Here is a 13,784-nt window from a genome sequence, read left to right as displayed (position 1 = left end):
GTCACCTTAGATGAAGGAAAAATGAATGTGATGAATTATACACTTTTTGTAGGTATATATATATTCATTGTAATCATAACAGTACTTAAAATGGAATTGATGATTATTGTTAAGTACCTTTATAGGTCTTTTTGTAGCAGATAAATTGTTATGGTAATTTGATATTAAAATTAATCAAAGCCTCCACCATTTAACATGTCTTATCTGGTCTCCACCTTAAATATTTAATGTATTAAATTTTCGTATTATATCACGATGGATTAAATTTTTACCTCTTATCTAATTCATTAATTTCTCTAGATAAGAGTGCGAGTATCTAATTCATTTAACGGTCGCTAATGTTGAATATTGGAAACTAAAGCCTAATATATATGGTGCCATTTTTTGTTTCTCTTATTTTGCCGAAAAAATGAAAACAAAAGTGTATTGTGTTTATATATTATTCATATTAAAACTTGACCGTTCAGAAATAAGAGACTACAACATAAAAAAATATAACAAATAACAACTTATTTGTCTTTTGAATCTTGATGGTTGAATTCAGAATTTTGAAAAAAAAAAATGTTGATATTGACTCTTGTTACAATATTGAAGTTATAAGATCATTCGAACTCCCACTCCTATAGAGATTAATCTTTCAACTTTGGTGGGGGTTGGCGAAACTTAGAATTTTCTCGCTTTTCAATTTTCTATTTCCAAACAATTTATAAGGTTTAGTTTGATATTGAGTTTTATCTAACACTATTAAAAAAAATGAAGTTGAAGAAAAATTATATAAGAATATACTTCTGCATTCTCCAGTGGAATCGTAGAAAATATATTGTAATCGATTCGACATGCGGAACGCAATATTACATATGAAAACAAACAAAATATTTTTTAACGTACTTTTTCATCGCACATAACGCAATCTTTCCGCAATAAGCCTAAGTCGCAATAATATCAGATTATGTTGCTACCATTTAAGATAAATAAAATAAAACGAAACAAAATAAAATAAAATAGAATAAAATGTTGTTAGTTTTTAAGCTCGCAACCAACTACACCAACCGGGCCACAATTTGAAAACTCAGTGGCAAAACCGATATTCTCTCAACATCCAGGGCCATTTTCCTAGACATTCGTCCTATTAAGCTGAGTACAACCCATTACCTATCGACAGGTGGTATCAGCGAGAAGAGTCGACCACAACAAAACAGGGGGAGGCGAAGGAGCGCCACGCCTCTTCGATCCCAATCCCCTCAAATCTAGGGTTTCCAAAATCCGAATCCTCTCTAGGGTTGCGATTCGGGAGCCCTTTGATTCCTAGTTCCACCTCCCCGACCGGATTTGGTGAGTTCGATTTCGCTATTTTGATGCTTCTTCGTGCCCTATTGGTTCGGATTCGGCACATCTAGGGTTTTACCGCTCCCGATCTCCGAAATAGGAGGGGTTTATTGGTGGGCACTGTTCAATATGTGATTTTGAGGGCTTCGACTTGTTCAATTTGCTCGATTTACCTTAGATTAGGAAGCTATTCTGATTTTTTTTACTGCTAATTTTTTGTTTTGTAATTATTTTTTGGGGGCTTGTTTGTTTTAGCGAGATTTTTGGTGGGATTGTTCATTTGCATTTTTAGTACTATTTTTTGATTTAAAGGTGTGTTTGATGGCTTATATTGTTGCATTCGATGTGAAAAGTTGAGGCCGTTGGTGGTGGGATTTGTTCAAAAAAGTTTAAATGTTCAAAAAAGTTTAAATGCGAGCTGGGGACTTTAGCTAGTGGAAATGATGAGCTGTTTTTGCAGTTAATATAATTTCTATTTACATTATTAGTGAAATTTGTGACTATATCTGAATCTAAGTGACGAGATCCACGGGATATTTTTTTTCGAACTTAAATTATGGTATAATGGGAGCAAGAATTTCGTTGGAAATTTTCATAGAGTTTTGAATTTTCAATTCCCCTTTTTTCTTATTTTTAATTATTTTGGTTCATTAGTGTTCCATTATAAACAATGGAAATTTATGTTTCGCAACATTGATTCAACAGAGTTGAGATTATCTAGGTCAAGGCACTGTTCCCTGAAACGAAGTTCTCAGTGTTTGTCCTGGCATATTACGATTATATTAGTGGTATTATTGTATTAAAATTGTTATTCTCTTTTTGTCACAGTTATAGCTTTTAGAAGATGGACAACCTCTGGCAATTAGGAGATGAGTTCCGCGGCCAATCGAAGGTCGCAGAGGATCATCAGTGGTCTCTCATCACTTCAAAACTGACGGAGTTGACTCGGTCGAAGGCCGAAAGGATGAATAACCTTGAGTTGTCTAAGAATTCTATTGAAGCCAAGCCATGGGACAAATTTGGCTATCAGGATGACAATAATAAGCTCGAGAATCTGAATCTCGGTCTCATGAATCTTGATCTCAAAGTGAACGAGGCCGCAGTGAAGAGCCCCTTCTATAGCAGCGTCTACAATATGAATCCGGTGTATCAGAAGAGCACCTACAACAATATCAACAGCTTCAAGATGAACAGTGGGATTAATACCTACGGTAGTAAGTTAAATGGTAAAGAGGCCAACAACAATATAAATGCCGGCAACAGTAACAGTAATAACAGCAACAACAACAGCAACAACAATGCTTCTGTTGATAAGCGATTCAAGACGTTACCATCGGCTGAGATGCTTCCAAGGAATGAAGTTCTTGGTGGTTATATATTTGTCTGCAACAACGACACTATGCAGGAAGATCTCAAGAGACAGCTTTTTGGTATGTAAATTTGTTTGTCAAATTTGTGGAGTCCCTTTGTTTTTTTATGGCCCTTTTCCCCTCCCTTCTCTTGCATGTGAGACAATGTTGATCATACATCTCAAGTTTTGTTTTAGATGAGTTATTTTGTACTTTCTAAATTCAAACAGCCCTCATTAGCAACGTTATATTTTGTTGCAGATTAAATGTTACTTAATTATTATCTTGCTACCATATTTTGTGATTGATTTTCATTTGCTAATTATCATTATTTGTTCAATATTTTTGACAATTTTCCCTCATATTTTTTATATACAGGCTTGCCTCCAAGGTACCGTGATTCTGTTCGGGCGATAACTCCAGGTTTACCTCTTTTCCTGTACAACTACACAACGCATCAGCTTCATGGAATTTTTGAGGTTTGTCGGACTCATCTCTAGTTCTACCTTTTATATGCTACTCTGTACATATGAAGATTATGATGTTTTGGTGCCCCAAGTGTACACTTAGGGCTCCCATTCTTCTTTTACAACCGATGCTTTCTTATGACATGTATCGTATTTTGTATTGTGGACCAGTGGCCATTCCTTTAGTTCCTATTACTCTTAACTTTCTTATTTTCTTCCGATTGTTCTGACAAATGACATTGCTCTGACTTGCAACTGTTGCAACTCATTTCACTTTTTCATTCAGTTAGTAAAGGCGGTTGCAAAACTATATGGCTTGCTTATAGTCATGCTAATTATTGAGTTCTGCAATAGTGCTGATGCTTATATTTGTATTATTGCCCTATGTTGGTTTTGTAGATTTTGAGTGTGGTGTCGGTGTATTTTCGTGTGTATGCCAGTTCTTATCCCGAGTTTGCAGACTCTTTGTATTCTCCCTTTTTTGTGATTAAAATTTCTACGACAAATTTGGGAGGCTGGTTATCAAACTTGTTGGACGAGCCTTGGGATGAGAGCACCAGTTTGGGCTTTCTCGGTGTTCTTTTTTGTTCAAAATATACAAAATATTGTTCGATTACTTTATATTAATGATCAGTTAAAATGAAGTACTTGTGGTGTGCTGATGCTTTTTCACTTTTGTTGTTGTTAGTGTTGAGTTGCTCAAGTTGAATGGCTAGTTCGCTTTGTTTTCTTTATTTGTATCATGCCCCATACTACGCAAACTTTATATTGCATGCTACCATCTTACACTTCCAAATATCAACAATTACTGGTGTTTGTTATATACCTGGATGCCTTTTTCTAATATATTTGGAATCAGGCTGCTAGTTTTGGGGGCTCCAACATTGATCCAACTGCCTGGGAAGATAAAAAGTGCAAGGGCGAGTCTCGATTTCCTGCGCAGGTAGGCTGAATGTGCAATTGGATTTCATTTATAGATTATTAACTGCCTTTTGGCTGAATTTTTCTGATTTGTAACATATTAGGTGAGGATTCGTGTTAGGAAGCTCTGCAAGCCTTTGGAAGAGGATGCTTTTAGGCCAGTTTTGCATCACTACGATGGTCCAAAATTTCGCCTTGAACTCTCTATATCAGAGGTGCATTAGGTTTCCACTCAGTATATTTTTCATTTCTATTATAATGTATATCTAAATGATCACTTATTGATTTTTCCCTTTTCCTTTTCCTTTTGTTGTTTAGACATTGTCGCTGCTAGACCTGTGCGAGAAAGCAGGTATATGAGCCTCAAAATGGAGGAGGATAAGTTTGAGGTTTTCTGCAGGTGCAGTAAATATGTATACAAGTTGTGTATACAAGCTGTGTGTATGTTGTGGGTGTTGTTCCACCTTTTCTGTAAGATGATCTTTTGAAGAAGCGCAAGCTTTGAAAGTCTGGTAGGTTCAAAGCCCAAAGAATGTGAGCCTACTACTTTTGGTAGATGTTTGCTGTTTTATGTTTTGTTTGTGTGTCAAAATGCCCCCCAAATAAAGGGGGTTTAAATGATGAACTGGGGGCTACTGCATGTATTATTAGACAACAATCGTGTATTTTGTTCGTGGAAATTCGAATTTGAACCCTATGGTCGCTGTCGAGTTTGCTCTTCCAAGTGCTACTGATTATCTTGCTGCAAATTTTAGTTTGGTTTATGCTCTTTTGCACTGTAATCAGAATATCCAAGGGAAAATGTATATCATTGAATAGAACTTCCCCTCTCGAACTTAATAGTGAAACATTGACAATACTCTTCAGTTTTATGATCAGGTAGATACTGAAACATTGATAATACTCTTCGGTTTTATGATCAGGAAACATTGATAATACTCTTCGGTTTTATGAGCAGGTAGATACTGGTTCTATGAAAAACTGGTTGAATCAGTCAAACCAATGATTGATGTTAGAGGGCTTGAATCCAAATAGAAATTTTGAGCTTTATATGTGGGGATGTTGTTGTACATAATCAAAATTGGAACACCAGTTGTTCTCTAGTATCTAGTTGTTTCAGTAACAAACTTGAAACAGTGAAGAAGTCTCAGATAAATTGTTATTCAGATGACAGAAAAAGCGCTTTCAGGTGATAGCACTTTGTTGTCTAGTTTCAATAAATTGTGTTTGATTATTGAGGCGGCCGGTGCATCTGTGCCTTCTTTTGGGGTCCATTTGGTTAACAATTTGTTCATCCCTGGGACCATCCAAAAGATTCAGCCGACACTCACATTCAGTCCATTCAAAAATGAGTAGTATCATTTTATTCACTCAGAATTTTGATTATTTTGGTCAAAAATGAGATGATATCTAATACCGTAAGATTAAGAAAATAAGATTTGAAGCGCTTCAAATCTATTTATTTTCAAATCAGTTTATTTTGTTTGTGATTGAAATATGAGTCAAAATAAACATTACTTGTTACTTCATTTGCATTCGTATTTTACTATTCTATAATTTTTTTTTTTATGTAATACTAGTCATATTTGTAATTATTATTCTGATTTTTCACTGAGTACCTGCCATTAAGCCAAAAGCAGAGGTCACCATATTAATCACGTCTCTAATTATTGCTTCATTCATTAGCAAAGCTAAAATTTGCTCCGTACATGTTTCCATCTAACTCCTCCATAGCAATTCCTCCGTACCAAACACAAGGAGGGAAACCAATATTACCAAAACAATATTTATTATTGTTTGTAACTAATTATGTTTTGAATTATTTTTCTCTGACAGTAGTAAAATTTACACTGTCAATAACACTTTCAAACAATAATAACACTACAGTTCTAATCATACTTAATGACACGTAATAATAACGCAAATACTTGTGCTTAAATGTAGTACCCAATAACATCCCCTACGCTTCCCCAAACAACCACTCAGGCGGCGCGGGCGGCGGAGTTGCACTCCGGGGGGAATTCACGGGGATCAGCACGTAACCGCCCCCGACGGAGATCATTCGGGGGACGGTGACGGTGAGGATGCCGTTCTCGTAGTCTGCGGAGATGTGGTCGAGGTTAACCAGCCGCGGCAGCCGGAATTTCCTCATGAAGCCCAGCCGCCTCTCACTGTTGTCGTCGTCACCGTCGTCGAGAAGCTCTGTTCTGATCACCATGTAGAGTGAGTCCTCCACCTCCACCCTAATCTCCTCCCTTCTCACACCTACATATTGAATTAAGTTGTTACGACTTACGAGTCCGTTCAGTATTGAAACCAATTTTCTAATGCTAGTCGAAAAGACAAAATTAGGGTCAAGACATAAGCTTATACGATTACAGAAAATATATCATAATCAACTCATTATAATTTACAATATATAATATTACTTATGAAATAAAAATAATAATTTTTTATCGTATTTTTTTAGTGCACATATCATAATCTTCTTGCAATTTCAAAAAAAGCTTTTGTATTGAGTGAAAATGATTTTTGAGGTCTGAGTACTTCATTTTTGTTTTCTATGAGTGTAAAACTTTCTTTTCACTCTTATTTCTTTAATTTTAATTTCTTCCAATAAATTAAACCCCTTGTAATTTCTAATAAGATTTATAATGTTTTACAGCTAATAAATTGTTAACAGCGCTAAATTCGACAGGATCACTGATTAACTAAATAAAATCCAAATTTAATTGGCTGAAGTAATCACAATTATATAAAAGAAATAAAGGTTTGGTATCAACCACCAAAAAAAAAAGTTCAACAGTGTAAACTTCAAATGAAAAAAAAAAGATCTACGAGGCCCTTGAAGTTATATATATATATATAGAGAGAGAGAGAGAGAGAGAGCTCAGCTATTATATTTTATAAATATATATTCCTTTATATTATAAATTTTTTACCATTAAATTTATTATTTTGATCATTTTTATCTACAAAATCATACTATTTAATCAGCTATCCACTCAACTTTAGAGAACTGTTATCATTCTAACCGCACATCTATTTATCAAACGATTTGTGAGTACAAAGAGTTCTATATTCATAAGAGTACAGTAGTCCCCTATATATATAGACTATTTTAAAATAGGCTCCTGAACTTTATTGTACATTATTGTATATTATTATTATTTTTTAAATTATTTTTTGATTTTACCTATTTTATTAAGCTGAATCAGAGATTCATGAAAATTAATATCTTTATTAGCTACTAACCAGTTAATTGTAATAAATCGACGCAACGAATACCTTTGATTCAATTGACTGAAATAACTCTAAGTTTCGATAACACAAACTAAAAATATATTACCAAAAATCAGGAAAGATAAGTTCAGAAACCTTTTCGAGAGAGAGAGAGAGAGAGAGAGAGAGAGAGAGGTGGAGATGGAGATGGAGAGAGAGAGTTTCTTTTATGTTGGTGGCTGGGGAAATTGGCAAATTGCACCACCTATTGCAAGTTGCGAGCTGCAAGTTGGGAAAAGGCAGAATGTTTACTGGCTAGCTAAGGAGGTCTACAGCCACATTTGCACCATATTATCATTAATAAATTAATTATATATTTTTTTACAAAATACAATAAAAATATTTTTTATTAATTATGATGGAACGAATGAACAACCTCTTATAACTTCTCTTACGGAAAGTGCATCTTGAAATACTATTCATATAAGAAAGAGGAATTCCTTAACCCTCCTGAAGAAATTTCGATAATCGTATATACAGCAGTTTGAACTATAAGAGAGACAATTCTATTAGTTGAGAAGAACACGTCAAGCAATATAATCTGTGTATTCTAAAATTATTTTTCCAACTATGAATTATATCAATATAAGCTCGGTTCAGAAAAATATGCAGGTCTATCATGTTTTGCATATTATAATAAGTTGGTAAAAATCAAAACTCGAATTTTACGTCTCATAACTCGAATAATATATTGTCTTTTTAGTGATATCATATAATGCATATCCCAGTGAGTCGATTACGCTATAAATTTATCACTATACAATTGTAAAAGTCAAAGAGTAAAAGTTGCTTTCCATATATCTTACCTCTTCTAATATTAGAAAATTATTATGGTAAAAATATTGCTAAAAACGCAAGAGATTACCAAACCATTATCCGGATCTAACCCCATGGAATTAAGAATAGTCCTTCTGAATTATAACATAACTACTCTAGCAGTAGCTATTAATTGCAAACATGGAATTACACAAAATAATACGTACTATTGACTAAAGCAAGCACTTTTCGATAAATTCAAAACTTCTACTGTAGAAAAAATTTAAAATTCAAAAAATAGAAACTTTTAATTAGGATGGTTTCTTGTGCTACAAACAAAAGACCAATCAATAAATAATATAATGTAACGAGTAAAAATAATAAAAAAATAGATCTAATGACGAACAATTTAGTAGTGCAAAATATTTGATATTTAATAATCTATTTTTATTAAAAAGATATTTAAACACAGCTTCGAGATTCTAGCAATTAAAAAAAAAAAGTTAAAAAACAAATTCCCATTTTAGCGTTTATTTTAATGGAGCGTCCGCATGCGGTCGTACGGGGCCGTCAGATAATTTTCTCATAACTACGGGATCGGCTCTTATGCCCCAACACGGAACAGCGTTTGGAGTTTAGAGGGAATGACGTGGCAGAATCGTAAGCGCAAAGGTGGGTCCCACTACTTGGGGGGATAAGTCCAAGCGCGAGAGCCCAACCCACATGTAAGTGCACTTGGGCCGAAGTGGGCCCAATAATGAGGCTTAAGTTTATAATTTAACCAACGTGGTCAATGGGGCCCACTCCACGGCTCGGCCCAGTAACTCCACTGTAGTTCACTATTACCGTGTACGGTGGTGTGGCGTACCTCGTCGGTGGCCTCTGCTGTAGTGTGCTCCTCCTCCTCAGATCCCGATCTCCTATCTCCTCCGATCGGATCAAACGCCTAGGGTTTTCCTCTTCCCCGCCATCGCCATGGATGCGCACCTCAAGCCTCTCTTCGCCCTCTATCACGAGCAATTCGGCCTCGGCCCCGGTCTCGGCCCCGGACCCGGCACCTGCCTCCTCTCCCCCTCCTCCAACTCCGCCGCGCCGCCGCCGCCCCCGCCGCTCCTCCGCTCCCTCTTCCGCGCCGCCGCCGCGCTCCGCCGCACCGACCCCTGGCGCCGGCTCCGCCCCCCGCACCTCCTCGGCGTCCGCGTCGGCCGCGACTCCGACTGGCCCGGCAAGCGCCAGCCCTTCCCCTGCGCCCACTTCGTCGGCGGCGACGGCGGGGACCTCGGCCTCCACCTCTTCCGCTCCGAGACCGACGCCCTCAGGATCGCCGGAGCGCGCGACACCAAGCTCCTCCCCAACTCCGAGCTCTTTCGGGTAATCTACCAAACACATTCCCTGCTCTCCCCCTCCAACAAGAAGATGATCGCCTCCTTGTCCCTGGAGCCCTCCGGGGACGACGATCGCTATCCGATGATCGACGTCGTCCGCTGCACCGCCTCGGGCGCGCTGCGGTTCCGGAATCCCACGGCCGACGAGATCCGGTTCCTCTACGCGTTCATGAGCGCGATCTCTCTGTTGCATCCCCTGCTCCGATCGGCCGGGAACGATGCGGCGAGGAGGACCCGGCCGCTGCTCTTCGATCCGTTTATCGAAACTCTCGATGTGCAGTGGCCTCCCGAGATCTCCAAGGCCGGAGATTTCGTCGCGGTTACCGTCTCCCACCCTCCCGGCCAGGCCTACGAAGAGAAGAAGCCCCCGCCGGCCCCGTCGTCTCCGTTGAAGTACTTGGAGCCGCCTCCGAAGGAGGAGCTCCCGCAAATTGGAGAAGCAATTGCCAATTGGACTATTCGGAGGCAATGTGCATTGTGCGAGAAGCAATTCCACGAAAAGCAATCGGTTCCCTGCGGTCGGTGCCGCGCGGTGGTGTACTGCAGCCCGGTGTGTGAGAAGAAGCATTGGAAGGAAACCCATAAGGGCATCTGCGGGCTCTATACGGCGATGATGGAGAGGGAGGAGGAATTGGCCATGAAGATATTCACCTTCCCGTGCTTCGTCGAACACCCTTGCAAATGGCTCGAATCTGTCGGTGTTCATCAGAAAGGAATGTGGAGGAGGAGCTGCAGCTGTTACTCTCACTACCCATTTGGCCTTCTTCCTGGTGGTAAGTCCGGCGGGGTCTCCGATTTATGGGGTGGCATACCGGAACGGGAATTTCCACCGGATTCTCCCTTCCCGAACTATCTGAATGGGAATTCGAACCCGATCTTCCTTTCCGGTTGGTCGGAGTACTATAATCTTCGATCCCTTCCGATGTCTAGCCCTGTGGCCGCCGTGTTGTCCCACCCTTTCACAGTCTATCACATATTGACCTCGCTCGTTATAAGCTCCAAAAATCGGCTTCTCAAGGGAAAAGAAGTGATCGTCCACTATCTCGGGCCGGCGGCAGAGCTCGATTGGATGGCGGCGTTTGCAGAGATCAATCATTTGCTTAATGGGTTGGGAAGCATACAGATTGTTATGATTGGTCCAGAGGTTCCAAGTAATTTATCGGGGACGGTATCGGGGATTAGCGGCAGGTTGAGAGTGCACTTGGTGAAGGGCATGTATCAGGAACAAGCCTCCTATCTATCTTCTCCCCATGTGGTTGTGGCTTTGAACTGTGGCTTGGAGAGCTATGGGAGTTGGGGAGCAGCTATCGAGCTCATTAAATCGATGAATGCGCCGGCCTTCTTCACTGAGAGATCTGAGCTCTTGTGCGCGAACGCCAAGCAGGTGCTTCGTGGAGCGGGACTGCATGTTACTCACCCTGTGACGCCGAATCCATTCCGTTCGCCATTACGGGACCAGGCACCTTCGACCAATTTGCCCTCATTTAGTAATGGTTTTGTGTTCGGCGTTAACACATAATATAGCAGCCTAGGTATTGACAACTGGATCTTCCAATGAATTGCTTCTGCAATCGAAGAAATCTGAGATCCAAGAAGTACCTTGAAACTGGAAAAGGAAGTCCAATTGGAGCACTTCGCCGAGCCGTAAAACAAGATCTTAAAATTTGTGACTATGTTTTGCTATTGTAATTGATATCTGTATGCTGCCTTTTGTTCTTGAATCTGAGCATGACATTCTTGTGAGGTTATTATCAAGTTGTGATCTGAGATTCCTGTTGCACCGTAGAAATCATCTGTGGTAATCTACGGCTTGTCAAAAATTGCTGAGAAAATGAATGATACATTTCAGTTTTCATTTGACATGCTCTCAATTAAAATGCTTGATGTTTAACTTTATGTTCCATAACCATTCTAGAGTTTAATCTAATTTGGTAGGGAAAATCATACAGAGATTGTTTTCATCGCATGGACCAAACCACAAATGATTTAGTTGACTATAGTTATCATATTTTTTATTATATTGGTTACTAGGTCTTCCTAATGTTAATTCTTTCTCCAACCCTCTTGCAACTTCAAAATTACAATGTCAAAGCGAGTTCATTCTCAGAATAACCGAGTCCTGGCAATCCATCCAATTGCTTAGATTGTGCTAGTCCTCTCCTTGCTGCAGTTATTCCTGCAATTGAGTATTCCTGTGAAAATTACACTTGTTGACAACTTTTTTTGCGAAAAGCGAACTTCATTTTGTTCTGTTTAACTTTATATTATTCTGTTCTGGGTTATATCGGTGATTTAGGATTGAAGTAGTTATGTACAAAAGAATAGGTTATTGATTAAAACATGCTGTAATATGAACTGCGCTATGGGGCTTATCTAGGCCAATATAAGTAAGATATAAGAGCAGGGAAAATGCTTTAGTCCTACAAAATTTGCTTAGGTTAACAAAAATAAACAATCAATACATCGAGTAAAATAATTGAAAGTTAGTTTGTGAAAACAGCTGAAAGTACATTATCTTTCTAGTGAAAGTATCTCACTGATGTATCCGACATGCAAAACAGTGAACATATTAAGCCAATACTGAGAGACCGAGATACTAAATTCTCTACAATATAGTTAAATTATATATTTCTAGCCCCATTGACAATTTTATAACAATAGAGATAAGGAAGGTTTGTCGTGAAAAGGAATACATTCAACAGCTACTACAAGCATTTTATTCTACTAATAACTCTTTGATATTCGGAAATTATGGTACAGACACTCACATCAACAACATTAGCAGATAAATGTCCTCTTTTGAAACCAGTGGCACAACAGCAACAAATTTTGACAATGTCAAAATATGTCCAACAAGAAGAAGCCATGAACAAAACCTCATCAATGAATCGTGATCATGATAACCGTCTCCAAAAGAAACAGGTTATGCATATAATGCTTCACAGCAGCATCACAAAGTATGAGCAACTAGAAAGATTGTAGATTATGTGACAAAACAAGGAAATCCATAAAACTGCATCATAGTTAACTCAAAACATCACGAGTCGCAATTTTCATAAAACAATTCAACTGAAATTAGGCATAGAGATCAATCCAAAACATATTCAGATCCGTTGCGAATAAGCTAACAAAAGCAATCAAGTTACTAAAAAGGATCAAAACCCTAGTTCAGGAGAACGACAGAAATTTCATAGTAGGAGTTTTTCTCTACTCCTCTCCCTCGCTTCCCGACTCTCCGGCCTTCTTGTTGTGCTTCCTCGCGTACCTCTGGTTCCTAAGAAACTTCGGGTCCATCTGCAAAACTATGAAATTGATAAATAAAAATTGAAAATCAATAAAGGAAATAAACAATTTGCCCTAAACATATTCAACCAACAAAGGAACCGCATTCCCTGATGCAACTTTTTGCAGGGTAACAAACAAAGAATAGTTGAAAATCCCCAAAAACAACAAATACAAAGTAGAACAACAAACATTCATTAACTTCTTTTTCTTGTCCGCAAAGTGGGAGAGGCCCAAAAAACCTCAATAATTATCTTAAGCTATTAAATTTGATTTAGTGCGCACAGTTAAATACATCACATTAAATCGCTTAGTAGTCCCTTTCACCAAATCAAGCTTTGTAGTTCAAACTCAAATAGATTATTTTGCACAAACTTCTGCAAGTTATCTAATCCTTCCGAGTTTAATCCAGTGCAAGCATTTAAATTCAGCGCAAAAAAATTCATTTTGAATTAGTGTAAAGGCCCTCTTTCACGAAAAATGAAGCTTTTTGGGTCAAATTAATTGGTAATAACGCAAACAGCAAAAAAGTTAGCAACTTTTCTATGATTTAAACCCTAAAAAAGCGAAACAAAAGGGGGGGCAAAAAATTCTACAAAAACAGGGGAGGTGGTTGGATTGGATGGAAAAGTACAGACCCCTTTGGTGGAGGTTTGGCGATGCCCCTTGGGCTTCTTGATGCCGTTCTTGTGGGCTTTGTAGGACTGGTTGTGCGCCGTGTGGTTCTTCGACTTCGCCATCTCCCCACTCTCTGCGAGAGAGAAACAAACCACTGCGATCAAGAAGAAGAAGAAGAGAGAGAGAGAGAGAGAGAGAGAGAGACCTGAGATGATGGAGAGATCTCTGTAGAACGAGGGTTTGGTGGCGGCTTCGGCGTTGCGGAGGAGAGGTTTGAAGAAGAGATGCGATGATTAAGTTCGGCTCTTACGGAAACCCTAGAAAGTGAAATGACTATAATACCCTCATTCCTCATCAAAGGACCCCTCCTTTAGGGCCCATTTGTTATTGGGCCAGTA

General features: G+C 38.7%; 4 protein-coding genes across 4 annotated transcripts; 2 read left to right on the top strand and 2 right to left on the bottom strand.

Annotated features, from left to right (window-relative positions):
- On the top strand, positions 1,151-4,827 carry LOC109715512 (B2 protein). The gene is made up of 6 exons (XM_020240562.1): positions 1,151-1,332; positions 2,155-2,756; positions 3,054-3,154; positions 4,002-4,085; positions 4,168-4,278; positions 4,382-4,827. Exons 2-6 carry the CDS (start codon positions 2,171-2,173, stop codon positions 4,421-4,423), a joined length of 924 nt encoding a protein of 307 aa, XP_020096151.1. The 5' UTR covers positions 1,151-1,332; positions 2,155-2,170; the 3' UTR covers positions 4,424-4,827.
- LOC109715448 (18.8 kDa class V heat shock protein) lies at positions 5,711-6,379 on the bottom strand. The gene has a single exon (XM_020240446.1). It carries the CDS (start codon positions 6,279-6,281, stop codon positions 6,024-6,026), a length of 258 nt encoding a protein of 85 aa, XP_020096035.1. The 5' UTR covers positions 6,282-6,379; the 3' UTR covers positions 5,711-6,023.
- LOC109715447 (zinc finger MYND domain-containing protein 15) lies at positions 8,525-11,346 on the top strand. Its single transcript, XM_020240445.1, has one exon. The coding sequence runs from the start codon at positions 9,077-9,079 to the stop codon at positions 11,003-11,005; it is 1,929 nt and encodes a 642-aa protein (XP_020096034.1). The 5' UTR covers positions 8,525-9,076; the 3' UTR covers positions 11,006-11,346.
- On the bottom strand, positions 12,473-13,739 carry LOC109715049 (60S ribosomal protein L29-1-like). Its single transcript, XM_020239835.1, has 3 exons — positions 13,592-13,739; positions 13,407-13,519; positions 12,473-12,780 (listed from the first exon to the last, which is right to left on the bottom strand). Exons 2-3 carry the CDS (start codon positions 13,506-13,508, stop codon positions 12,694-12,696), a joined length of 189 nt encoding a protein of 62 aa, XP_020095424.1. The 5' UTR covers positions 13,509-13,519; positions 13,592-13,739; the 3' UTR covers positions 12,473-12,693.

Source organism: Ananas comosus, linkage group 9, assembly GCF_001540865.1.
Source record: "Ananas comosus cultivar F153 linkage group 9, ASM154086v1, whole genome shotgun sequence".
In the NCBI taxonomy this organism is placed as follows: domain Eukaryota; kingdom Viridiplantae; phylum Streptophyta; class Magnoliopsida; order Poales; family Bromeliaceae; genus Ananas; species Ananas comosus.
The sequence above is the reverse complement of the archived record's forward strand: the minus strand, read 5'-3'. Positions and strand labels throughout refer to the sequence as shown.